This window comes from Gopherus evgoodei, chromosome 13 (assembly GCF_007399415.2).
Source record: "Gopherus evgoodei ecotype Sinaloan lineage chromosome 13, rGopEvg1_v1.p, whole genome shotgun sequence".
Lineage (NCBI taxonomy): Eukaryota > Metazoa > Chordata > Testudines > Testudinidae > Gopherus > Gopherus evgoodei.
Window position 1 is genome coordinate 23,939,170 of NC_044334.1, and position 24,984 is coordinate 23,964,153.

General features: G+C 44.6%; 1 protein-coding gene across 3 annotated transcripts in view; it reads left to right on the plus strand.

The window, feature by feature from the left end:
• Positions 1-24,984, plus strand: part of TAOK3 (TAO kinase 3) — a 142,818-nt gene that overhangs the window by 76,064 nt on the left and 41,770 nt on the right. For 2 of the 3 annotated variants that reach the window (XM_030582809.1, XM_030582810.1), the window contains exons 6-11: positions 2,521-2,566; positions 4,209-4,305; positions 8,728-8,841; positions 9,914-10,005; positions 15,430-15,523; positions 17,266-17,347. In XM_030582809.1, coding sequence (XP_030438669.1) covers positions 2,521-2,566; positions 4,209-4,305; positions 8,728-8,841; positions 9,914-10,005; positions 15,430-15,523; positions 17,266-17,347 — 525 coding nt within the window. Of the gene's footprint in view, positions 1-2,520; positions 2,567-4,208; positions 4,306-8,727; positions 8,842-9,471; positions 9,621-9,913; positions 10,006-15,429; positions 15,524-17,265; positions 17,348-24,984 lie in introns of those variants that run through there. The other variant, XM_030582811.1, reaches the window with a different exon arrangement.

The following is a 24,984-nucleotide window of genomic DNA, read 5'->3' on the forward strand; positions in this document are numbered from 1 at the left end:
AAAAACTAGCTAAGAGAAAAAGAGAGGAATAAATAGTTAATTTCCATCAAGGAACACTGATACAAGCAGTACATTTCAAGTTCCATAATAGGCATGGTAGTGATTACTGAAGCTTATTAAAGAGCTGGAAAATGGGGCAATCACTGAGGTAGCACCAGTTACATTAGGAGGCATTTATTCTCTGATGCAGCTTGAAAATCAAGTTTTATAACCAAATGCAAACTGTTTGCCATCCATAACCTACAAACATCTCCAGCTACATCATGCAACTAATTTCTCTGCCTGAATATAACATATGCAAGAATTGAATCAAGCGAATCAAAAGAAACACTGAGAACGATGTTAATGTGCTGTGTAATTAGGTGAGGAAAACAGATACCAATCCAATTGAGCTAAATATATTAGTCCTAGTGGGCTGGCTAAGAAACCTCTGGATTCTGGGTTTCATAAACCTGTGGATGCTGAGATCCACATCTACATACAGTATGTCACTAGATCAGCCCTTCTGAAATCTAGCACATACATGATCTTACTATGGTTATGCTGGAGGGGTGGCGGGGTGAAACCTAAGTGGTTCTGCGGCATTGCAACCTGATGTGCAGGGTCCAGAGAGGAGAGTCTGGGTGAGCCACACAGGGCAGAAATGCCACCACTGCAGGGTGAATGTGGGGTGAGCCCGCTCTTCCACAACCCTAGGGCCTCCCCTTCTCACCAGGATGACGGTTGTGGGGCCAGAGCGGAGGGTGCTGCAGATGACTGTGCTCCCTCAGCAGTTGAGTGTTGTCAGTGTATTAGTTGAATTGGAAGGCTATATCTACTCCGACCAAGACACACCTGGCTGGCTGTTGTTGTCCTGCATTGTGTGCTGAGTAAAGGATGCCATAAAGCATTGTGCCTTGGCTGTACTAAATGTGCTGATGCATCATCTCCAACAAGCTGAATGGGGTTATTGGAAATAGTGGAGCTGGAGAAATACCGAATAAGCAATAAGTGCAAATATCGAGCTCAAAGGGGATGCTGCCAAGTGTGCTTGTGGCCTTGAGCGTTCCATGCAAGAGTGCTTCAAGCTGCTTTTGATTTTCACATTTCGTTAAGAGGAGGAATAAACAGGACACATTTAAAACATGCTCCAGCTGTGAAAATCCACGTTAGGGCTCACTTTTTTGTTCAAAAAAATCCTGCTGACTGCACTTACAGCCTGGTTTCCTAAACTTTCTAGGGGAGAGATGAAAAATGAATTTCTCTTTTAATATTTGTGAGGAAAATATGCAAATAGCGAGCTGGCTCCCTGCCTTAGTTATTTTATTTAAAGTGCTTTCAGCAGATAAATGCATTGGGCTATGAAATACAATTTAAAATACCAACTTGGGGCTAGAACAGAGCAATAAGCATTCTACAGTAAACTCTTCAGTTACCAATTGTGACATAGTTGATCAGATTAGTTTCTATTCCTAGATTGATTGGACACAAAATACCAATGCAAGTTAGTTCACAAATCGATCTTAGTCCAGTGAAAAGGCATTGCAGTTCATGCAGTTAGTTGTAAGATCTGCATTTAATGTGAATCCATCCTTGCTGCATTTGTCTCTCAGAAAGAACATCCTTCGTTCAGTGACTTGAGGCAGGTGAGAGCACAGAAATTCCACTAATCAGCAGAAGTCTTGGAACGCTGTCTTCCCACATTCCTTCCTGCCTCTTTCACTCATAGACCCCCTGGAAGTGTTACGCTGTAGCCACCAGGCTTTCAGCTGCAGTGACCTGGACAGAGCTCCCTTGGGAGCCTATTACTGCTGCTCTGTAATTATTGAGCAGTGCAAGTCACCTCTTTAGCCAGAATTAAATATGCCATTTTTGCCACATGCCCAGCTCCTGCCAACCTAGGGGCCAGGAACTTGCCATGGAAGAGCACAAACACCAGGTGATTAAGCTACCCATTCCCCTCCCATGCCCCGTCAAATTTTGTTATTGGCCTACCTACTTCACAGCTCTTCTCAGGCCCTGAAGCGAAATAGAGATGATGCTGGAGATGCCTTGGGCCAGTGGACATGACTGGCCCAAGGAAGGAGGGTTCACTGTGCAGGTGGTGGGCTGAGGAAGGGGCTGTTCGTACTGCCGTGCTTAGGGCGTCTTCCCATGAGCTGAGAATGAGAGTAGGTCTAGGGGCCTGCCCTTAGCTTTGCAAAATAGTGTTGTGGTTTCTCCTGAGCTAGGATGGTACATTACGCCGGGGCTCCTGAACAGCTCTGCAGACGGCATCGTACACTCAAATTGCAGGGGGAGGTGCCCTGTGTAAACGGTTGTAAAACCCCACAAAAGTCTCTTTCTGCGTTATTACATCCTGGTTATGAGCTGAGCCTAGGAAATGCCAGTCAGCTGTGGGCCTTTCTTTAACGCTAGTATTCCATATTCCTTGGTGTGCTGAGCCAGTGCGAAACCCAGCCATTCCGGATTGTCTCATGTTTCACCATTATTGGGTATTCTACCTTCCTAATGGTTAGTGCTTGTGTTTTTCTGTTGCAGTTGGTGATGGAATACTGCCTAGGATCGGCTTCTGATTTGCTAGAAGGTAAACTGTGAAGTATCATTTCTACCACATATTTGTCCAGAATACAACTTTTTTGGGGGGGGTGGGGGGGGGCAGTTTTTGGCTGAGATGGATGCTCAGGAAGCCATTTCACAGATGTCATAGGCTGTCTATACTTCCAGTGAACCCTGCTAGTGCCTTAAATCAAAGCCAAGTCCTGTGTGGGTCTTCTAAGCCCTATATGTTCTATAACTAGGCCCTACCAAATTCATGGTCCATTTCACAGTCGTGGGATTTAAAAAATCGTAAATTTAATTATTTCAGTTATTAAAATTTGAAATGTCATGTTGTAATTGTAGGGGTCCTGACCCAACAGAGTTGTGGTGGTGGGTCGCAAGGTTATTGTAGGTGGGGTTGTGGTACTGCTACCCTTATTTCTGTGCTGCTGCTGGCACCAGCGCTCCCTTCAGAGCTGGGCGGCCAGAGAGCGGCAGCTGCTGGCCAGGAGCCCAGGTCTAAAGGCAGAGCTGCTGCCAGCAGTAGCACAGAAGTAAGGATGGTGTGGTATGGTATTGTCATCCTTACTTCTGTGCTGCTGCTTGCAGAACTGCGCCCTCCGTCAGTAGCCACTAATCTCCAGCCGTCCAGCTCTGAAGGCAGCAGTGCAGAAGTAAGGGTGGCATGGGATGGTATTGCTGGCAGGGTGCTGCCTTTAGAGCTGGGTTCCTGGCCAACACCCATGACCCTCCGGCCATCCAGCTCTGAAGACAGAGTAGAAGTAAGGGTGACAATATTGTAACCCCCTGACCCCTTAAAATAAAGTTCGCACGCACGCACACACACACACACACACACACACACACACACACACCAGCTCCCTTTTGGGTCAGGACCCCTAGTTTGAGAAATGCTGGTCTCCCCCATTAAATCTGTATAGTATAGGGTAAAAGCACATAAAAGACCAGATTTCACAGTCCGTGGCATGTTTTTCATGGCTGTGACTTTGGTAGGGCCTTATCTGTAACAGGGCTGCCCAAACTTCAAGATGTCAAGGGTCACACTGAGAATTTGCCAGGAGCCCAAGGACTGTACCCAGCTGGCACATTTACATGTTGTAAAATGAAAAAAATAAATGCGTACAGCCTTTTTCTTGGGCTTGTATCTTCCTTGATAGATAAATGGGACCTGCTTGTTGTATGTTCAGTAATAATGGAAACCTGCAACTGATCAGCTTTGTTTTTGCCCTGCAGTTAGAAAGAATAGTTGCAGATAGTTTTGCAGTACGGGAGGTTAACGTGACCTCAGAACTAAAACGAAACCCCAAGGCATTCACGGTGCCTGTAAAGAGAAGTAGGAAACCCATCCCAAGCTAGCTAAAAGTAACATTTTATGGGCCCTACCTCTGTAGCTAAGATATGGTCAGCCACAGGCATGTGCTGGTCATATTTGAGGGCTTCGTGGAATGTACTTAGGGACCTCTTCTTTATATGCTGTTCATCCTGAACCACCTCCTACCTCTGTCCCATAGGCAATCCATAGGGGTGAATAGGTATTACACTGCTCATGATCTGCAAATGCCAGTTGTGTTCCAAGAATGTGACTAACTATTCCCCTCCCAGTGTGGTGTAAATCCTTGGCAAGGAACAAATCTAACTTACCTAATCTTGTTGTTTAAACCCTTTAGTTCACAAGAAACCACTTCAGGAAGTGGAGATTGCTGCCATTACCCATGGTGCCTTGCAGGGGCTGGCCTACCTGCATTCTCATGCTAAGATTCATAGGTAAGAGTCCAGTCCAGTACTGCCATGTTTTATCTTGCTCTAGGTTGAGGGCTGATGAGAAGCCATAGAGAATTGCTCTGCTACACTCTGGTAACCTTTATAAAACAGTAATATTTAACCAGAACTTCCTGACACACTGATGTCATTGTTCAGTATTCCCTTTCCCAGCACTGCTAATGCCAGGGTATGTTTGTAAACAGAAGCTGTCTCCTTGTTAATGAGCCTGCTCTTCTGCTGCAGTCATTAGTGAAGCCGCAATCCAACAGTTGATTTCTTTTTCTCTGATAATGGTTTTCCAAATACTTCACTCTCAGTGTCACCAAATGAATGTGCCAGGCAAACAGGGCTGCATGTGAGGGAGGAAGCAGTTAGGTGAATCAGTGATGACAAAGGAAATACAGGAAAGATACCTGACAGTTTACAGTGTGTAAAGTAAAACATAAGCCAGATTTAAGAGAGCTTGATTAACTTTCTGACCAATAATAGTAACGGTTACACCATACTTGCTGAGATCTGAGTAAATAAAATTTGTGCCTCAGGAAATCAGCTGACCACTGCAGAGGTCAGGAAGAAACTTCACTTGTTCAGGATAAAGCATCACACAGCAGAGTGTGTACACTAGGCACCTTCCTCTGAAGCAACGGGCATAAGCCCCCAGGCCTGCTATCGGACTCGGGCTGTTTGGGGAAATTGTCCTGCGTGATGTAAAGTTTGCCAGTGTTTGGCCACTTTAATTTCCGACTCTCCTGTCTTTTGTCAGAAATTTAACATGACAAGACACGCACATGTGTGTCTTGTCTTGTTCTGGTAACTCAGAATCCCTTAGGTTGGGGTATTGCTATGAAACGGGGTGATCTGGGTTAGCACAGAATTAGTGAGCAAAGATGAGAATTCTCTATTTCCAGAGGCAATTTGAAACCAGTCATTTGGGCTCAAATCCTCCCCATGTTGATAACCTAGTGTCAAGTTGCAGGCTAACATTTAGCAGAGAGACAGTTAGCACATCCTGGGGCTGCTACAATGAGATGTTTCCTTCAGAGGCACTGGATGCTCCAGTGTGTTAACATGTCCTGGCTACCTCATGAGAACCACTTTGTTGGAACTGTTGTTGACTCTGTTCTGCAGTAGCAGAAGCAGAACTATTATTATGCTCTCAGCCACGGCTCTTTGCACACTCCTCAAGGATGCCCAGCTCCTGGACTCAGGAGGTGGGGAGGAAAATCTGTCCCACGGCAGAGAGAGCCAAGAAGAGCACTTTGGTTCTCGGCTAGACCCTAGTGTCTGAAATTATGGGAGACAAAGCAGTATGTTTGGCTTCATTCGCTCACAGAGAGGAGCATTGCCTTGATGGAGCCACCTGTCTTATCATTTCTTGGCTATTGTCTTATTATTTCCTTGTATTTGCCTGTCTGTCCCCACTCACTGTCTCCTGTCTTACAGGGAAAACTCTTTGGAGCCAGGGCTCTAGATGTTCTATGTTTTTTACAGCACCCAGCACAATGGGGTCCATGTCTGTTACTGGGGCTACTAAGTATTACAGTAATATGGATAATCAGTAACAGTGCAATTGGAGGACAGGTTCTCTCGGAGGAAAGTGCAGGCCTCCACTGAGGTTGGCTTTCATCCGCCTCCAGGCAAAATTTCTTCTACAAAAGGTCTTCGTGGCACATGCGTCATTGCCGAGTGACTACCAAACCAAACTGCCCACGTCACTTCTTTTATTAGACCAGCTTGTGTTGGTGAGAGAAGTTGGTCCAATAGAAGATACTACGTCACCCACCTTGTCTCCCTAATATCCTGGGACCAACACTGCATGTAACTTCTGTTTTCCTGCCCCGTAGAGAGGCAAACAAGATGAGCATGACTTGGCATAAGGGGGACACCCTATGGTGAAACAGAAGAAGTGCAGTTTCCTAATTGGACATCCTGTTAGAGAACAGAAGAGGATGCACAACATAATAATGACGTGGAATGCAATAGGATGAAGCTATTTTTCTTTTAAATTGCAGATAGTAAATAAACCATAAACTAGCAAGAAGCAAATATATTTGCCCAAACCCAAAGTTCTTTATGCGTACTGTCACTTGCTGCCCCTGTGAATCTAACTTTGCTAAGAATAGCTGTAATACGGACAGTACATTGTTACCCAGTGAAGGCTTTTTACTGGTGACATAGGGCTGTTGCACAAGCTTCTGTTAATTTTTCAGAGATTAGAGTGAACTGGAGATAGCATTGGACATAATGGTGTATGCATCCTGAGTATTTTGCACGTTTTCTGGGTTCTGTCTTTGCACGTACAATACAGGGCAGGCTTGTAAAATGCCTTCTCGGTAGGTGTACCCTGTAGAAATAAACTCTCTGCACAGACAAGCACACCGTGACATTTCAGTGTGTTCCCCTAACTGGGACGAAAATATCAGTGAAAAGTTGTTGGGATAGTTACAGGTTTAGGTTTAGGTTTGAAGAGCAGTGTTGGTCCAGTGGATGCAGCTCTGGACTGTGAGTCAGGGGACCTGAGTTCTGTTCCCTAACCCACTGTGAACTTGGGCATGTCGCTTTATCTCTTTGTGCCTCTGTTTCTCTCCCAGGCTGTCTATCTTGTCTGTCTAGAACAGTGGTTCTCAACCTATTTACCATTGTGAACTGCATATGTAGCTCTCTGTGTGTTTTCTGGGCTGCATCCACACAGTATATATACTACCTGTATGGCCCTGAAGATGTCACCTCAGCCACAGCTGTGTGCTGATTGGGCTGCAAGCAACCCACAGGCTGTGGGCTGAGAACCACTGGTCTAGGATGGGAGCTCTTTAGGTTAGGGATTGTCTCATACCCACGTTCTGATCATGCCCGCTACAGTGGGGACCGTAAACATGTTTAGGTCTCTAGGAGCTGCAGTAATACTAATAATCATGTAAAAGGTTCTGCTGTTTGGGGGCTTATGTAGTGGGACGCAGAATGGGGAAAAACTGCAGTGGTTTATTGTGTATTGTCATATTTTTTGAAAAAAATAGAACTTGGCATTGCCGTTAGCTACAGTGCTAACAGCCTGACTCAGCTGGGACTTTTAACTCACCTGCCATTTCTACCGAGGGCCTGCTTTTGCAAAAAGCAAATAACTGAGATGCTGCCATGTGAAAAAGTCCCTGGTGTACTCTTTTGCCCTCGTTAGCCAAATGCTGTCTTAGTTTTCACAGTCCATTATTATACTGCGTCTTTCAGCTGGCAGTGTATAACGAGAGCTGGATCCTCTAAAACAATCTTTTTGTTGTTGGGTTTTCTTCCTAGTTTTATATTAGGAGGAGGTGGGAGAAGAGAGGTTTTCAGTGCAGCAAAGATTAGACAGACAGTTCTGCCTGGGTCCTGAGCTTGGCAATGTTATCTGTAGCTCTGTATAGGCATTTAGCCAAGTGTCATGGAATGAATGGCTTTAACCTTTTAGCAACATTTCACAAGTTCATTTGAATTTAACCCCCTTACTGCTGGCACTTAAGGATTAATGTGTTGTATCAGCTTAAATGGTTTCATATCTGTACATCATGTCTGTCTACTGACAGAGTCGTCATAACCATAATTGGAACCCCTACAATTCTAATTAATCCTCCCCTGGCTGTACGCCTGTGAGATACAAAAGTAATCATATCCTCATTCAGATGGGGAAACTGAGGCACGGGATGGCTGCGGTGACATGCCCGAGGTCATACAAGGTGGCAGAGCTGAGTATTGAGCCCATATCTCTTAAGTCTCAGGCCAGTGGCTAAACCACAAGGTCATCATTCCTCCTTTCTAGTGCCTGAAAGTTCCCTGTTCCCAGAAAAAACACATGATTACTGAGTCCCTTGCTCCAGCCAGTAGGAGCAGCCACAGAAGCAGCCAAAGCAGGGACCTGGGGCACTCAGAGACAGTTTTGACTGGACTTTCTCTGTCCTGTGCTGATTGGCTGTTTGTCCAGCCCTCTCCACCCTTCCCTCCCAGTCTCTTCACTTAAATTTCCCTTCAGACCTGCCCCTCTTACCCTCTTCTCCCCTTGAATGGCTCCTCTCCTCTGGCTTTTCTCTCCAGTTAGCTTCTTCCCTCATAACTAAAACCAACAGTGGCACAAATGTCACTTGCTGCCCTGGCATGGTTCACTCTGCTTGTGTGTGACACCCTTTCCCCCACCCTGTCTCTCTCTTGTCTACTGAGATTGTGAACTCTTGGGCAGAGTCTCTGTCTTACCCCGTGTTCGTAAAGTGCCTGGCACAAAGCAGCCCATTCTTGGTGGCTCCGATGCACTATCATCATAAACATGAGTAAATAATTGCTCTTTGGGGCCTTTCAAATCTTCGGTGCTGCGTCGCTCTTATTCTGCAGAAAGGCTAATGGACTGTAGTGTCACTGCATTTTTAATTGTAACCAAAACCACACTTCTCTTTTGTTCCCAAGGGATATTAAAGCTGGAAATATTCTCCTAACGGAACCGGGTCAGGTGAAACTAGCTGATTTTGGGTCTGCGTCTATAGTCTCTCCTGCCAACTCCTTTGTGGGGACACCTTACTGGTAAGTAGAGCTGGAACACGTTAGTCTTCATAGGGCCTCTCTCTCACTTCTGGCGCTTAACGAACGATATGCGGCATTAAAAACCTCCAACCAGTAGCATTATCTGAGCAGCCTTTTAAAACCTCCATACCCAGCTCTTCAACCCACTCTCCTCCTGAGTGCCCATGAGAAAAGGTGGCTTTTGCAGCACAGTTTGATGTGGCCACTGTCACTGTTTCAATTACCATAGTTCCCGGAGCTTAAAAAATTGATTTTTGTCCTAGATGATGGACAGACTCTATTGCCAGGGAGGCCAGAGCCGTGTCAGTCTGACTGTGCAGCAGGGATAGGCATGTAAATAATTTAGAACTCTGTTTTGAAGAAACTTGTTGGATGTTCATTTGAGTTGATTAATGGTCCCAGCCCAGTGGCTCAGCATAGCTTTACACTCCATTTATTTCATGGCAGATTCTCCAGGGCATTGATGCCAGAGATCACCTATCGCCCAACCTCTGTACAAGTACATGGGGTGAGAAGCCTACTTCCCCTCTGAAGTAGCAAGTTAAGAGGTTGAACCTTTCCCAAGCCGGGTCCCCTATTTTTTCACCCTCCCTTTATTCTGGACCGCCATATTTCCCCACTCTGTTCCAGATTCCCCTGTTCCTTTCATAGCTGCACTCACAGGCTGCACATGTCTGCTGGAAAATGCTCCTGGCGTGCCAGTGGAAAAAACTCACCATCTTTGGGGAGATTGAAAGTGACGCCTTTAGGACACTTCAGCCCCTGCTGGCTGACTCCAGGTACAATGCCTTTGAGATTGGTGTGGGTCTCCCATGTGCCAGCATGTTGCGCTAACAGCAAGACGATCCAGGCTGGCCTCTTGTTTTCTTTCCTTTCTTAAAAATGCCTCTTGGAGAAGCTGCTAATGCAGGCAAGCGTTGTTTTATTTCAGCATGGCTTTACTCAGCTCCGTGCTGATTCTTTACATTCTGGGGCCACTGCGCGACTGAAGACAATGAAGGTATCTTTTTAGGAAGATCTGTGCTGTTGATTTTTTTCCCATAACCCGCATATTTTGTGCTGTGCTTGGTAGGATGGCCCCAGAGGTGATCTTGGCTATGGACGAAGGACAATATGATGGGAAGGTAGACGTTTGGTCTCTTGGGATCACATGCATTGAGTTAGGTGAGTCAATGCATTATTCTATTCCTTTGCCAAGTACTCATCATGCTGAATTTGTGATTTATTCTGGTGTCCTAAAAGACTGGAAGATTCTTCTCCCTCTTAAATAAAGAGCCTGACACACTTAGAAAACCCAGCAGATAAATGCTTGACTACAAACACTTCATTACCTCTGGTATATCACGAGTTAACTATCACCACCACTGTGTTCTATACTAGCCTGAGGTGCTCAGGGAATAACAACTCTGAGCACAAAAAGGATTTAGTTGGTCTTTTTTAATGTGTTTAGGCAGAGCTGGGTTTGGGCAGATCCTCCATTGCTGGCAGAAGAGGAAGCACTGAAGCTGTTGTAGCTAATAGAGTGTTGAAATTCCTCTGAATAAAAGGTGGTTCTGGAGAAAAACAAGAGAAAAGGCTGTCAGTGTGATTCTGGAGGCCTGGTTTTCAAACAGGAGCCCTTTAAGAAACCATGCCAAACCTACATTTGGCTCCTCAAATTGGCATTTACTGTAGGAACAGAAAAAGAGCATTACATTCCTATGAGCCAGTTTAAGCATCCAGATGTAGGATTTGGGTGTCTCAGCTGGCTGCTGTGTTTGGAAATTGAGCTTTCTCCTGGATGATAGTGGGTTATAATTGTCAGAGGTTCTGCAGGTCTGTATGAATTATCCCCTGTTCCCTGAGTTCACTGTCTGCTTCCAGCAGAAACGCATGGATGAGCCCACAGTAGATTGGTTGCAGTCATCACAGGAGAACTGCTCCTGATGCTGGCAGGTTTTTCCTTTAAACCCAATCCTATATGTTACTGAATGTCTCTACAAGGTGCTCCATGCCCTCAACTCCTGTTGATTTCCGTAGGAGCTGAGATACTGTACAATCCAGGAGACTGAGCCCTTTGGTAGCAAATTCCTGATATAGAAACAAATTCAGTGCTGGTGTAAGCAGATGAAACTTCCAATGAAGTTAGTGGGAATTGTCCTCCTATACCAAAGTTGGATTTGGCCTATAACCAACAGCTAATGATAAAGATTCAACCTGCTTTTTTCAAATCACTTACAGGTAAGGGGCCTATTGGTACACAAAGATGATAAACCCCTGTAGCCCCAGATTTAAAAACAGATGCCTTAAACCCTGTCAAACTGTTGGAGTTGCTATATGAATAGTTCTTCAAGTCCTCACTCAGCCATCACTTCTTACGCTGTTTCAGTCCATCTTGTTTCCCAGTACGACAGCATTGTCATCCCTAGGATGGCTCCACTAGATCCACAAAGAATAACCTCAACCCTTGCCCAAGAAAGAACATGAATATCCTATTCTTGAGCAAGCAGGTGAGTGGAGCCTACACATGGTTGATAATTCAGCCTCGGCCATCAAAGTACTCCAGCTGATTCCCTGTGCACACTGCCTGTTAAGCCACAACAGCGAGGGATTTTCTAGACTGCATCTGGGAGCCAGCAGAACTCGTGCCAGTGGGGTCGAGCACTATGACTGATGTGGCTCAGGCAGCAGCTCGGGCTCTTAAGCCCTCCTGACCCTCTGGTCTGAGCTTGAGTGACTATTCTGAGTCCCCACCAGACCCGCGATGTGGACGCTACTTCTAGTGTTCTGGCTTAAGCCCCGCTTGTGCAAATCTGTCCACCTGGGCTGGGAAGCTTCCTCTTTGCTGCAATGTAGACATAATCCCAGAGGATGATCGCTCCTGAAGATGACAGGAGATGACTGTGGTGCTGACCCTACATTGTGAACCTGTCCCTGTGTGGAGCCATTGTAGAATGGCACCTTACGAGTACTGGGAAGCACATTGCTATTGTCATCTTTACATTCCAGACACCCATGCCCAACAGCCTCTGGGAGCCTCAACTAAAGGAAACTAAAAAATAATGTGCAACATTTCTTCCTGCTTCCCATCTCACTCGGATCCCCTAATACAAGCCACCACCTAACCACACACTGTGTGTCCTCCTCCGTTCTTCATTGTGCCTTCTTTGGTGCTTCCCCTTACAGCAAGCTTCACTGCCCGCTCCATTTAAATCCCTTCTTAAAACCAAGTTCTCCTTGATATCTTTCCAGTGTTCATCCATAGAAGCCATTTTAAAAATACACACTCAATGAGATGGGATTATTTATCCCACTCTCAAATTGCTCACCTCGTCTATTGTGTGTCTGATCTGCGCTGTCTGTACAGTTGAATTGTGTGCCTGCGGGACTGGACCCATATCTTCTATATTGGATGGAGGGACAAGCACGTTCACAGCACTTGGTGGATAACCATAGGACCTGGGTAAGAGGCCTGACAAGATGCCCCAGTGGGAACCAACTTTGAGAGGCAGAGAAACGAAGCTCCAAAAAAGGAAACCATACCTTGAGTTTCAATATGAAGGAGGATGCTACCCGTGTGCTTTCATATATGGCAGTGGGAGAAAGGAGCTCCATGATGATGGGCTCCTGAAGATGCTGCCTCTCACAGTGCTCTCTGGATTGTCTTGGGGGGTGGTCAGCAGCTCCGTGCTGTCAGCCTGCATGGGCTCAGGGGAATAAAAAGCAACAAGGCATCTCACAAGTACTCGGGTCCTGTGTTATTTGTAGTAATTGTCAGACCAAGTCGCTCTTGCTGGGTTACTAGTCACTGGCAGGGCCGGCTTTAGGCCTATTCCCCTGAATCGGGCTCCGCGCCTAAGAGGGCCCCACGCCCAGTGAGAATCCCTTCCCTGGCTAGAGGCGCCTTTTTAATTTTTACTCACCTGGCGGCGCTTTGGGTCTTCAGCGGCACTTCAGTGGTGGGTCCTTCGCTCTCTCCGGGTCTTCGATGGCATTTCAGCGGCGGGTCCTTCGCTTACTCTGGGTCTTCGGCAACACTTGGGAAGCAGGTCCTTCAGTGCCGCTAAAGACTTGGAGTAAGTGAAGGACTCACCGCCGAAGTGCCATCAAAGACTCAGAAAACCGCCCCGTGAATACAAGCCCCACGTGTTTTTTCACATGTGGTTTTGTTTTTAAGTCATCCCTGCAAGGGCCCTGTCAAAATTGTTTGAATTGGGCCCCGCACTTCCTAAAACCGGCCCTGGTCACTGGTAGTGGTGGAGGGGTCACCGATTCTCTCAGGCTGAGGGAAGCACCAGTTCCTTTCCTCCGTGTCCAAACATCAACACTGAATGTTTGAGCAGCTTCTCACCTCACCATCCAGAGTATGGTCAACTGGTGCAATGCTGTAGTAACTGCCTCTTTCTGTGAGAATTGCACAGCAGGCCCTTCTGTCTACAAAGGTTGCTTCACATGGAGGTAGACCCAGCATGCTGTGTACACTGATTAATAGGCAACATGGCTAAATGCGGGATGATGTGGGATAACTTCCTGACTGCACTGGAAAATTGTCAGACAAGGCAGCATAACGTACCCCTCTTGAAACCTAAATGCTGCCCTAGCCAGCAAGGAAACCCCCTGAGGCATGTTGCAAGAAACAGCACATGAGCAACAAACCCCAAAGATAAAAATTCTCCTGTGCTCTTAATGGGGCCACGGAGGTAACTCCCCCTCCCTGCCTCTGTCCCCCACCATTCTGCCATGTCAGCTTCGTTCTGTTTTCTCCTGTTCTTGATTCCTGTCTCCTCATCAGGGACTCCTTGTGTTTTCTTCAGTGTCTGCACCAGCAGGTAAAATACATGTTCTCTCCCCTATATAGAGTGACAGTTACCACAATAATTCTCAACGCAGGGCCCATCAAATAAGTAAGGGTTATAAGAAAAGCATGAAACATAAGCAGTAAAACCCTGCACTGTGATAGCTGTTAAAGGTTGTCAGGCATTCAGACAGTACCCTGCTGTGGTGGGACCTTCTGTATCTTGAGAGTTGGCTTCTGAGAAAACTTTAATAAACTGAATACTACACCAGGGTAATCAGTGTTAATAAGTCAAAAAGGAATTAGTGGCAACTGATACTTGGGTAGTTAGCACTAGCATATGTTGCTGCAGTAGCTGTTCTATAAAATGGTTGTGGACATTTTAAAGTTTGAAAATTAACTTTATATTTGTTCAGTAGATCATTTTCAAAGAAAAAAATAACCCATTTTAAAACTGTGTTTGTAGCAATCTATCTGAAGTGGTCTTTGCTGTAAGGGAAAACTCCCTGAAAATGGTACTTCTGGTAAACCTTCAGCTGGCAGCAGACCCTGGGGACTGGCAAAGGGAACCAGGAATGGGGAGAAATGCTGTTTTCGACAGAAAGGGGTAGTTCCATCTCTCATGCTGTGTGATGGCTGGCAATTACAAGTCTTGCATTTCAGTGGCTAGAACTAGCTTCCCCTTGATGCAGTTTGTATTTTAGAATTAAGAAATGGAGAATCAGAGCTCCTGGGTTCTCTTCCCAGTCATTTCCCAGTCAACTAGTCATTTAACCTCTCTGTGATTGTTTTCCCCACTGTAAAATGGGTATTGTGATAGACTCCATATGGACATTGAGGCTGAATTAATATTTGAACTTCCATGGAGCTTTTCATTCAAGGATCTCAAAGCTTTTTTACCAAGTATTTCTTGTTGTTGCTAATGCTCTTGGAAAGTACCAATTTTCTTATTCAGCCACCGGGACTTGTCTCTCAAGTGTTTGTCTGACCCAGGATAGTGGAACCCAGTTTCTTGCATAGCCAGAATTAGTCTGAAAAAAAATTGTGTTGAGTTGTATGCACATTGCATGTCAGGGACAAGCAGCTACTCTGCTCTGACCTGACGTGAACTTAAAAATCTGCCTACACTGAGTCATGGTACATCTGACCTTGGACCAGGGTGAAAACTGGCCTCCTGCCTCGGTTTCTATGATCAGCAGTTGTGCCCTGCTCTGAGGAGAGCACAGACAGACAGAAGTTGAGTACCCTGTCACAAGTGCACTCCCAGAAGTGACTGTAGCTAAGGGGAGCTGAGGAGGAATTTAGCAAAGAAGCAGGAAGGCAGGCAAATTGTTGTCCTTCTGCCAGTTGGTTGCAATTACAAGGGCACCAAAATCAAAGGCGTCTTGTCCTCTTTAGCATCAGATGTAGTCAGGCAGAGCATCCAGCGTTTTTAGGTGCCAGTTCCCAGCTCTTCCGGGGCAGATGGCGATCGTGCTTCACTTGCACCGACAATTTTTTCTCATCCTGTATGTACTGCAGCAGGCCAAACTCAGGAAGATGTCACTAGGGTAAAAGATACTACAACCCTTTTTACAGGTAAAACACACTGGGTTGCACTTGCTTTCTCAGGAGCCGTCCCATCCAGCATTCAGGTGACCAACAGTTTTCCCGAAAGGGCTGTCCTGAACTAACCTAGGAGATTAGAATAATGGGTTTATGTGGCATGACGACAGTAATGAGCTATTGATTTAGCAGCGACACCTTGCTTGAACTTCCTTGTCTTTCTCCGTTTTCTTCGCCTGCTTTATCGCTCCTCTCTCTTGTCTTTCCAGCCGAACGGAAGCCTCCCCTTTTCAACATGAATGCAATGAGTGCCTTATATCACATAGCCCAGAATGACTCCCCTACGTTACAGTCAAATGAATGGTAAGAATGCTACTCTGTTCTCTTTTGGTGTTTGTTTTCCTGAAAACCCTTGGCCTCTTCAGAACCCTTCACGTGGTTAAATATCTGACAAGGAAAGCGCTTGTTCTGGTGTAGCAATTGGCTGTCAGCTGTCAAGTTCTATATCTGCTACTGCACAGATATTCTCTAGTAGGTAGGCTTAGCTTTGACCTGCTGTCACTTCGGCTGTCCTGCAGTCCGATGTGTGCAGGTACTAATTACGTGCCTGTAGATAATGCATGAGGTAAAATGTTAGTGTGTGTATTAAGCCAACCTAAGTCAATGTCAGCAGAATTTTCAGGTGTGAATGGTGCTTGACTGAAGGAAGAACTGTTAGTGTAACTGTGCAGCAAAAACTGAGAGAAAGGATAGGTGCAGATAGGTAGATTCAACTAGCTTTTCCTGGGAGTCACTTTAGGAGCTTTGTCAAATATTCAGGGCTCTGTGGCTGCAGAATCTCACCTTGCCACGCACTTGTGTTCCAGAATCCAAGCTTAGACATTTTTAAAAATCATTCTCTTTTATGGTTGCAAAGGAAACCCTCCAAAAGTGAAGTGTAACTGAGGCAGTGATGGTTGCCTCAATCTGTGGAGAGCCTGAAACAATAGCTCATAGTTGGGTATGAACTTGCCCTATTATCAGCACATGTGTTAACTCTGAAACTTCAGAGTTATTTCATAATGGAAACATTCAGCTAATGTACTTTTCCCATAATCCCAATCTACCTTGCGCGCCTTTCCAGGTGCCAAAAAGTTGGTCTTCTACCCACACACCCAAACCTCTAACTTCCATCTTGACGATGTTTATTATGCAATTACTGTGCTTCATGTATAGCATATGGAAAATTAAAAAACCTAGAGGCAGAATAAAGTAAGTTAAATTTAATAATGCAGGAGTAGTATTCATTGTCCTAAATCACTAGAACCTATGTGATGCTGTCACAGACTTTCCATCTGCTGGTCTGGAGCACTAGAGAATCCAAAGGTCTTCTTACTGAAATTGAGGGGAAGATTGCTGCCGAGTACCAACAGCTGTGAATACGGCATATGAATGTAGTGATGGACTTTTCTGTTGCCCTTTGTGTCCTCACATTGGCACCAAAAATGCAAATAGAGACTAAAAACGTAAGGAAATCAGTGTGGTCTGTACAGAAATATTACTCCTGTTGAAATGTGTTAATGTCTGAGTTTCATTGGCAGGGAGGGAACAATACACTCAAGGAGACTATTTTTCTCTTCCTGGGCATGGGGAGACAGGGAATCCCTCAAGATACCAGCCCCAGTTGAGCAAGGCCCTGAAACATGTGCTTAAGTGCCACAGCTGGTGCATTGTCAGTAATGATTGGATAAAATGGAGCTCTATACCATCAAGTTGTTAAAAAGAAAGCCTCTTTCTTGGGGAAGATGCATCTGCTAGTGCAAACTTCACCTTCACTAGAGTAAAAGGACTTGAACTCCAGTACAGAACTTCTTACTATCCAACACAGAGAGTGATTTTCCCCTCACTGTGAGTGCCCTTGTGTTTCTCCCTGCATTGAGGAACCAAGGGAATTAACCAGTACACTTGGCAACAATCTAGTTTCTCTCGTATCCCAGAACTTAAGAACAGAGAAATACAGATTTTTTTTTTCCCCCTCTTACTGATGCAGATAAATTTTGAAAGTCACCAGTGTGCCTTTGGGACCCTGAAGTGATTCCCCCCCTTAAATTTCTCTCTCTATACAGGACGGACTCCTTTAGGGGATTTGTTGATTACTGCTTGCAGAAAATACCTCAGGAAAGGCCATCATCAGCAGACCTGTTGCGGGTAACTTTTCACTTTTCTGTTTCAGAAGTTTGGGGGAGGGAGGGAGATCGGAAGTGGAGTAATGTTACCAGTATTGGTGGTGGGACAGGATGTCGCTTGGCAGAGTGGAGTAGGCCATTTTCTAGTGTATCCAGGTAGGCAGAGGTCAGGACTACTTGGACCCTGTGGATTGGTTTTCCTGAAAAATTTTCCCTTTTTTGTTATGATCACTATGTAGTTTCATTTCGAAATGTAATTTCAGCTTCAGTTCTACTTAACAGCTTCCCTGATAAAGGGTGGGTGAACTAAGCAAAGACCTTTGTCAAGCAGCTTTGCCAAAGTATCATGACCATTTCCCAGTGCAGGCACTGAACCCATTTGCCCACCCTTCTACATTTCAACGATGCTGGAAAATTGGTGATATTTTACTTGTCTGTTCCAAAAATTAAATCTCACTTTGGGCCAGTAGAATTTTGCAAGACACCTTAAAATTCACCACAACAGTAAATGAATGAATTCATGGTCTCCAATCTCTTGCCACCAGACTCTTGCTAGTAAGAAATACTAATTGGGGAATGGAATAAGATGACACTTCAGAAAGCTGTGGTTAACCTGGGCTGAAACTCACCCTTCTGCACTGACCTGTTGTGTAGTGGCCTTGGACTGGTCCTCTGTGCAGAGATGAATTTCATCCTTTATGCACAACCTTGGCTGCCACTATTGTTGATGCATCTTTCTAAAGCACCACGTTTAAGCCGCTTTTCATGTAAATGGTTCATTTGAAATCTAGCTGGTTCTGAGAATCGCTTTTGATATCTGGCTGCATTGTTCCTTCAGAAAATTGCAACCTGCCTATGTGAAATGTAAAGGGATGGTGGCCTTGTTTATTTGCATTGCTGGAGAATTAGGGCACTTGCTGATCTGTTTTCAGACTTCATTCTGCTCCTGTTAACATGCATCTGTTGTAACAGGATGCTCCGAGGTTCACGCTTTTGGAAAGGACTACGGGTAAGCTGCATGGGGAAAGGGCTCATGTTGTGAGGTACAACTTTGGGAGCAGTCGCAGGACTCCTGCCCCTTTGTACCCTGGTGTGCTTTGCAGAAAAGAGGTTTAAGTTCTGGAAGGAAGTTGCAAGTCTCATGGGGCAGTATTTCATGCAGTAGCTTCCCTAGCTTAAGGAAGAGCCTGTCAGCAGCAAACGGATAAAGGATTTAATTATGATTTCTGCAGCAGCGCTGAATGTAGTTCAACTACAAGCATAGGAAAAGACAAACCATCACCAGCATTAGTTTAGTTGCCCCTGTTGCAGGCACTCACTGTTAAATTATCCAGTGGGCAGTTTTTGTTGTATAGACAAGACTTAAGAGTACGTGCTCAAAAGCTTTGAGGGGCGAGAGGGGATTTCTGCACTCCAGATTTAGTTTAAAACAGCAAACCAGCCTACTGGTCTAGTAGGGTGGCAATGAAGTGCGCAGGAAGCAGAGTTGGGTCCTGTGTTACAGGAGTGCTCCCTCTCTAGCCTGGAGGGAGGGTGACCTCGTGTGTGGTCTTAGAAGTGGAGAGGAAAAGAATGTTAATCAGAAATTGGATATTTGTGTATGTGTGTTCTTTTCCATATTCCCCTTATCCCATCAACTGGGGTTGGGTCGTCGTGCAAGCACCCTCCATCTTCATCTGTCCATCTACTGACCATCTTCTTTGATATCCATCCATTGCTTCCATGACTTTCCTCTGACTCCCTTTCCTGCCATGCTGTCTTCAGCAGGTCTCTTTCATTCATCCTCTGCATGTATCTAAACCAGTGAATTTCCCATTCCTAGTTTTTGTCTGCCACATTGTGGACTTGACTTCCATCCTAATACTTTCCTTTTGAAGTCTCTCTCTTCGTGTAACTCCTCTTATGGCACGAAAACATCTCTTCTTGAACACCTGTAGGCACTGAACCTGCCGTCTCCATGTCACCCATGCGTCTGCACCACACAGCTTTTCTGTAGAGTTGGGTTTTTAGTGTCAGTGGCCTACGCCTGTCATGCATAATCCCTGAGATGTTATTCCACACTGTTCCAGCATTGCTCAATCTGGACTGTCCAACGCATTCAGGATCGCTGGCTTCCACACCTGACCCACCAAGGGACTTGAACTGGTCTGTCTGCTTTAGTCACATTTCACTAATCTCTGTGTCCAGTTTCCCTGTGGCACCGCTAGGGATCCACATGAACTCTTGTCTTAGTCATGCTCATTTTCATCCCATCCCAGCTTCTCTGGTTATACCACTGGCTTCTTATTTCCCCTGTCTCTTCTTTTGAGGGTGCCCTGGTTGCTGTGTCATCTGCATAGAGCAGCTTTTCTCCTTTTCCCATTGAGATCTTCATGCTGATGTAGTCCATCAATATGATAAATAGCAGTGGACTTGCAGCCGACCACAGGTGCAGTCCAACTTTCACTTCAAATGCGATTCTCGTTACAAAACATGTTTGGATCACTGTTTTGGGTGATCTATGTAGGGCATTCCCCATAGTTACTAAATCCTCAGACACTCTGTGTTACCTCAGAGTGTGAGCATCCTTCTGTCCACTTTATCATATGCCTTTTCTAGGTCTATAAAACCCCAGACACCATCCTGTTGGTGCTCTAGCCACTTCTGTGTCCTTTGCCAATTTACAGACATGCCGTCTGTGGTTCCTTGTCCTTTCCTAAAGTGGAACTGTTCTTGTTCCAGGAGGAGTTCCACCATTCTCCAAGTCCTGGCATGCCTAGGGTCTGTTCCAGCATCTTCATCCCACATGACATTGGTTTTATCCCTTGGTAGTTTTCACATTCATGGAAACTTCCCTTCTTAAGTATTGGGACCAGGATAGACTTGCACCAGCCTTTGGGAATTGTCTTGCCTCACCATATGACTTTAACTTTTTCACTCATCCAAGACTTTCACCAGGTCTGCTGTCACTTGGAGTCTCAGTGCCGTACTGTTCTTCATTACCTGAACTGCGTATCTCCTCACCCACTGTTGTGTGAGGCTCAGGCACTACATGAGGGTCACATGTTGGTCACTCCACCCTATAGGGGTTTGCCTCATTTAAGAGACTATCAAAGAATTTTTTCCACCGCTCTTTCACTTGTTCAGGTGTTACTAGTAGTATCGCCTGGTCATCATTTGCTAATGGTGTGACAATACCATCCTCTTTCCCTTTGCGTCTCATTTTTGTAATGCTGTAGATATTTTTGCCAGCTAGCTGTGAGTCGTTCACAACGCTGGCGTGTAAATTGTCTTGGTCACTCTTTTTGGCTTTCACTGCCTGCTGGGTAGCTTGCTTTGCTACGTTGTATTTGTTTTCGTTTACACTCAGTGGATTTGATTTTTTTTCTTTTATGCACCATTTTCTTATCTCAGATTGCTGTTTGCACTTGATCAGGCCATCGCCATTCCTCTCTTTTCCTGGGCTTTTCCCATCTACGTTGCCCACAAACCTCTTCCTCTGCCTCAATCCACATTCTTTTGAGGCAGTTCCACTCCCCTTCTGGTGATGCCAGATCTGTTTCTTGACCCTTAACTTGTACGGCTTGCACAAATTTCTCTTCCACACTTCCCTGAACTGCATGTACATTAATCTCATTTCTTTTGAGCTCAGTTCCCTCCTTGTCCAATGCTCTGCCACAGTCTTTGCCACAAGAGATTTGTGTTCTAGCAAGATGGTAGCTCTAAGTATCACTTTTCCCTCATAACTCATCTCCATTGAGGTTTCCTCACCAAAATCATAGGCCTTTTCCCTCACCTCTGATGTATATAACCCAATGACTCACCTTCTTCTGGAACCATGCATTGGCTATCATCCCATTGTTACTGTATGGATCTCCTTCATTAAGAAAGACCCTGCCTGGAGCCGTTACACAAACTCCTGTGTGTACTCACAGGACCATTAATCTTCTGCTGCAATCCAAGTTTCTTTCTCCCTTATTCTCCCATGAAGGAAAATGTTATTTGTCTGTTGTGCAATGGACAGTTTCCTCTTACCCAGTTTTCATGCAGTTGCACTATAGATTTGTAAGGTTTAGGCTACAGGCTTTCTCTGTGAGCATGTGGGAGATCTAAAAAGACAGTGTAACTAGTTGGATTTAGATTTTGAGTGAGCAGCAGGGAGTTTCTGGGAGATGTGGAGCTCCCAGTTCTCCAAGATTCACCACTGCATTGCATTCTGCATGATCAGAGGCCTGCGTCCTTATTCAAGGTTTGCAGATAGTTACCGATTAATCATAGAAATTAGGGATGGAAAAGCTCTCCTAGATCCATCTCCCAGCCAGAGCAGGATTATTCTGTGTGGGGCATTGTCTAGAGTCTTGGGCAATCTAGTCTTAAGCCCCAGTAATGGGTCATCCACCATTTCCCTCAGGAGACTGTTCCACAGCTTGTCAGGAGGATTTTCAGCCTAAATTTTCCTTTTCCCAATTTCATGCTGTTAATCCCAGTAAAGCCACCTGGAAGCACTCGCTCACGTCTCTGTCCGTGGTGTTTGCACCCTTCAAATGTTTGTTGTGTTCTACAATTTCCCTGATTGTTCTGCTCGTTCTTCTCATCGCCAAACTATAGATGTGCCGCTCTTTTCTCCTAACTCGGTCCTTCCAGCCCTCCTGATCATTTTGTGCTCCTCTTTTCTCTCCATTTGGACACATCTTTCTGGTATTGATGTGCCCACAGAGGAAAATACTGTCCCAGGTCTGGCTATTTCCTCTCTGCTCTGTAATGATGATGCTTCTTTGTATACAGCCCCAAACTTCATTGGCCTTTTTGGTTACTGTCTTGTTGCAAAATCTTGTCTAATTTCCTGCCCACTGCCACCCTTAGGTCTTTTTTAGCGTTGTTTGCATGTCGTATTTTTTTTAAAGTATTAGATTTTTTTCGAATTGAATCTCCTTTGGTTTTCTATCCATGTTTCTAATCTTGGCATCTCCCTATTACATCTCTGTCCAGACTGGTGCTAGCAACTACTCCCAATGTAGTAAGCTTTGTGACTTCCATTAACATGCCTTTTACGCCCTTTTCTGTATTATTAATGAGGATGTTAAATTAAAACTTACTCGGCACCCAATTCCCACAGCAACTGATCAGAGTCTTTCCCTAAACTTGATACTTTGTCATTTATTATTGCCCTTTGTTTCTGGTCTTTCACCAGTTTTCATTCCCAACCTAATCAATTACCATTTGTTCTGGGAGTAAAGAAAGTTTCTTTGCTGCACTTACTTGGCAGCAGTTTACAGTTTACAATGTGTAAGTAGGCCAGGGACCACATACTGAAGGGCATGTCCCCAGTTTATTGACATTAGGGATAGGAAGTGAATCGTAAATCAGACCTTCAACTCCTTATGTCATCTGGCTACAGCTTACTGAAAAGTGTAGGGGCCTTGTGTAACTCCAGGGGCTTTATCTTTGGGAAATTCAAGGAGCAGCATTTCTTTAGAAGGTAGCCATGTGTGAAATTTGGCCGGCCTCTTTTCCATCAGGCTTTTTTTTACATATTGCCTTTCTTTAAAATTGATCAGTGGCCTGCTATTCCTCTGGTTGCAGTGCCTGGCTGCTGGTGAGAATTGCATGGCATGCTGCTGTTCCACACCAGGTAAACAGGACTCAGTTTTTCCTTGAATATTTTGGCAGAGGGATCACTAGCTCCCATCGTGTTTTTTGCTTAATTTCCACAGTTGGTTAGATCGCTGCTCTGTGCTTACCTTGCAGCCTTTTGATTCTGATTTTTGTTTTAAGGCTACCATTCGGCCTTTGTTTTATGGCTTCTCTTGTTGCTCTTTCAGCTCAGTAAAATGTGTTCTCAGGGATGCATCAGAGCCTCTCTTGGTTCGTGAAGTGAGAAATCGAAACCATACACTGTGCTGCAATCAGCTTTGCGCTCTTTCTTCTGGCTTTGCTGTAAAGCTGGACCATATAGTATATAGATTTAACTCCTGGGGCTTGGTTTTCCATTGAAATGCTGATAAATCAGGCTCTGTTTCTAATCTCTTCAGAGCCTGGTGTATTTTTTTTTCCCTGTGATCTGAGTATGTAATGTACAGCACATACCAGTGTTTTCTTCTCTGGTTCCACTTGCAGCACACTGATAATCCTTTGACCAGCTAATAGGTTTATGTTGTTAGTTTCTTGACGATTCATTCATGTGGCTTGGCAATCCTTCAGCTCTCTAGTAATCATGCAAGTTCACTGAAGGATATGATTTCATGGTTACCTTGGGCAGGAGTCTGTGTAAACAATTGGAGCTGAGACGTCATTCATAGATTGTACATTTTCAGTCCTTTTAATTGGTTTATCAGAAGATTCTGATTGCTGCACCACAAATTTGTTCCCTTCTTCATCAGCCCCAAAGTTCCTCAGCTTACAGCATTCAGTACTTTCTTCTTTTGAGCTATTTTTGGGCAGCCCGGGCTCTTTTACATAAGAAGGGATATAGGTTATGTTTGTGGTGGTATTTTTCAATGGAGAGTGTACTAAGTGATTTGTTGAATTAACTGCTTCTGAGAGTGAATACAAAGTCATCTCAGTATTTGGTATGAGCTTTGTTAAAGGGACAGTTAAATTAAAAATGTAGTTTAAAAACTAAAACAACCAAATATATTACCTTAGATTTTTTTTTTTTTTAAACTGGAAGGAATTTTAAAATCTAGCTTGATTTTTCACCATTTATTACTTGGAGATGTGGATTCTATTCCTGGCTCTGGCACTGACTTGCTGTGTCACCTTGGGCAACTCACTTACCCTCTATGCCTCTGTTTCCCTTCCCACCCTTAATCTGTCATGTCTATATTTAGATTGTAAATGCTTTGGGGCGAGGACTCTCTTAATATGTGTGAATTCAGAGCCAGGCTCAGTGGGGCCTTGATCTTGTTTGGGGCTTATAGATACTACTATAATACAGATAAGCAATCATAATTTTATTCTGCCTAGATAAGGGTGACTTCTTACCCTTCTGTTTCATGCATGTACCTTGCAGTCTAACTCTGGCCCTGATTCAATAAGGTATTTAAACACCAGCTTAACTTTAAAGAATGCAATTAGTTCCATGTATTGCATTGGGACTATTCCTATAAGCTTAAAATAAAGCATGTGTTTGAGTACTTGGCTGGATGGGTGCATTTGGCATGGATTTATGTTGGCACTTCCAGAATCAGTAACGTGGTTTGAAATCCATTTTTTTTCTATTTTAAAAATTCTCTATGTGGTAATTTTATCTCCACCCACAATTGACTGCAAGTTGACTTCATTCACTTGCCAGTGTTGACATTATTTAAAAAAATATTAAATTGGAGGGTCTGCGTATAAAGGAATAGAAATTATTCAGTTTTCTTCCCTGTGAAATGACCGTCAAAGCTTGAGTAATAGTAAAAGATATTTTGATACTGAAATGAATGGGCATCTCCGTTAATAAAACTCAAATGCGCAATAGTTTTAATTTATTTAAAAATTTTAAAAATAAACCTTTGGCATACGTCTATTTACAGATCATTAAAACAGGTTAATCTGATCCTCATGGCTTTTTTGGATGTGAGACTCCTCTGTTGAGGAGTGCTTCATCTTAACATAGCATGGATACCTGGCTTCATTTCTTTTAATATTGCAAATAGAACAAATATGGGCCAGATCCTGAACCTAGGGTATTGC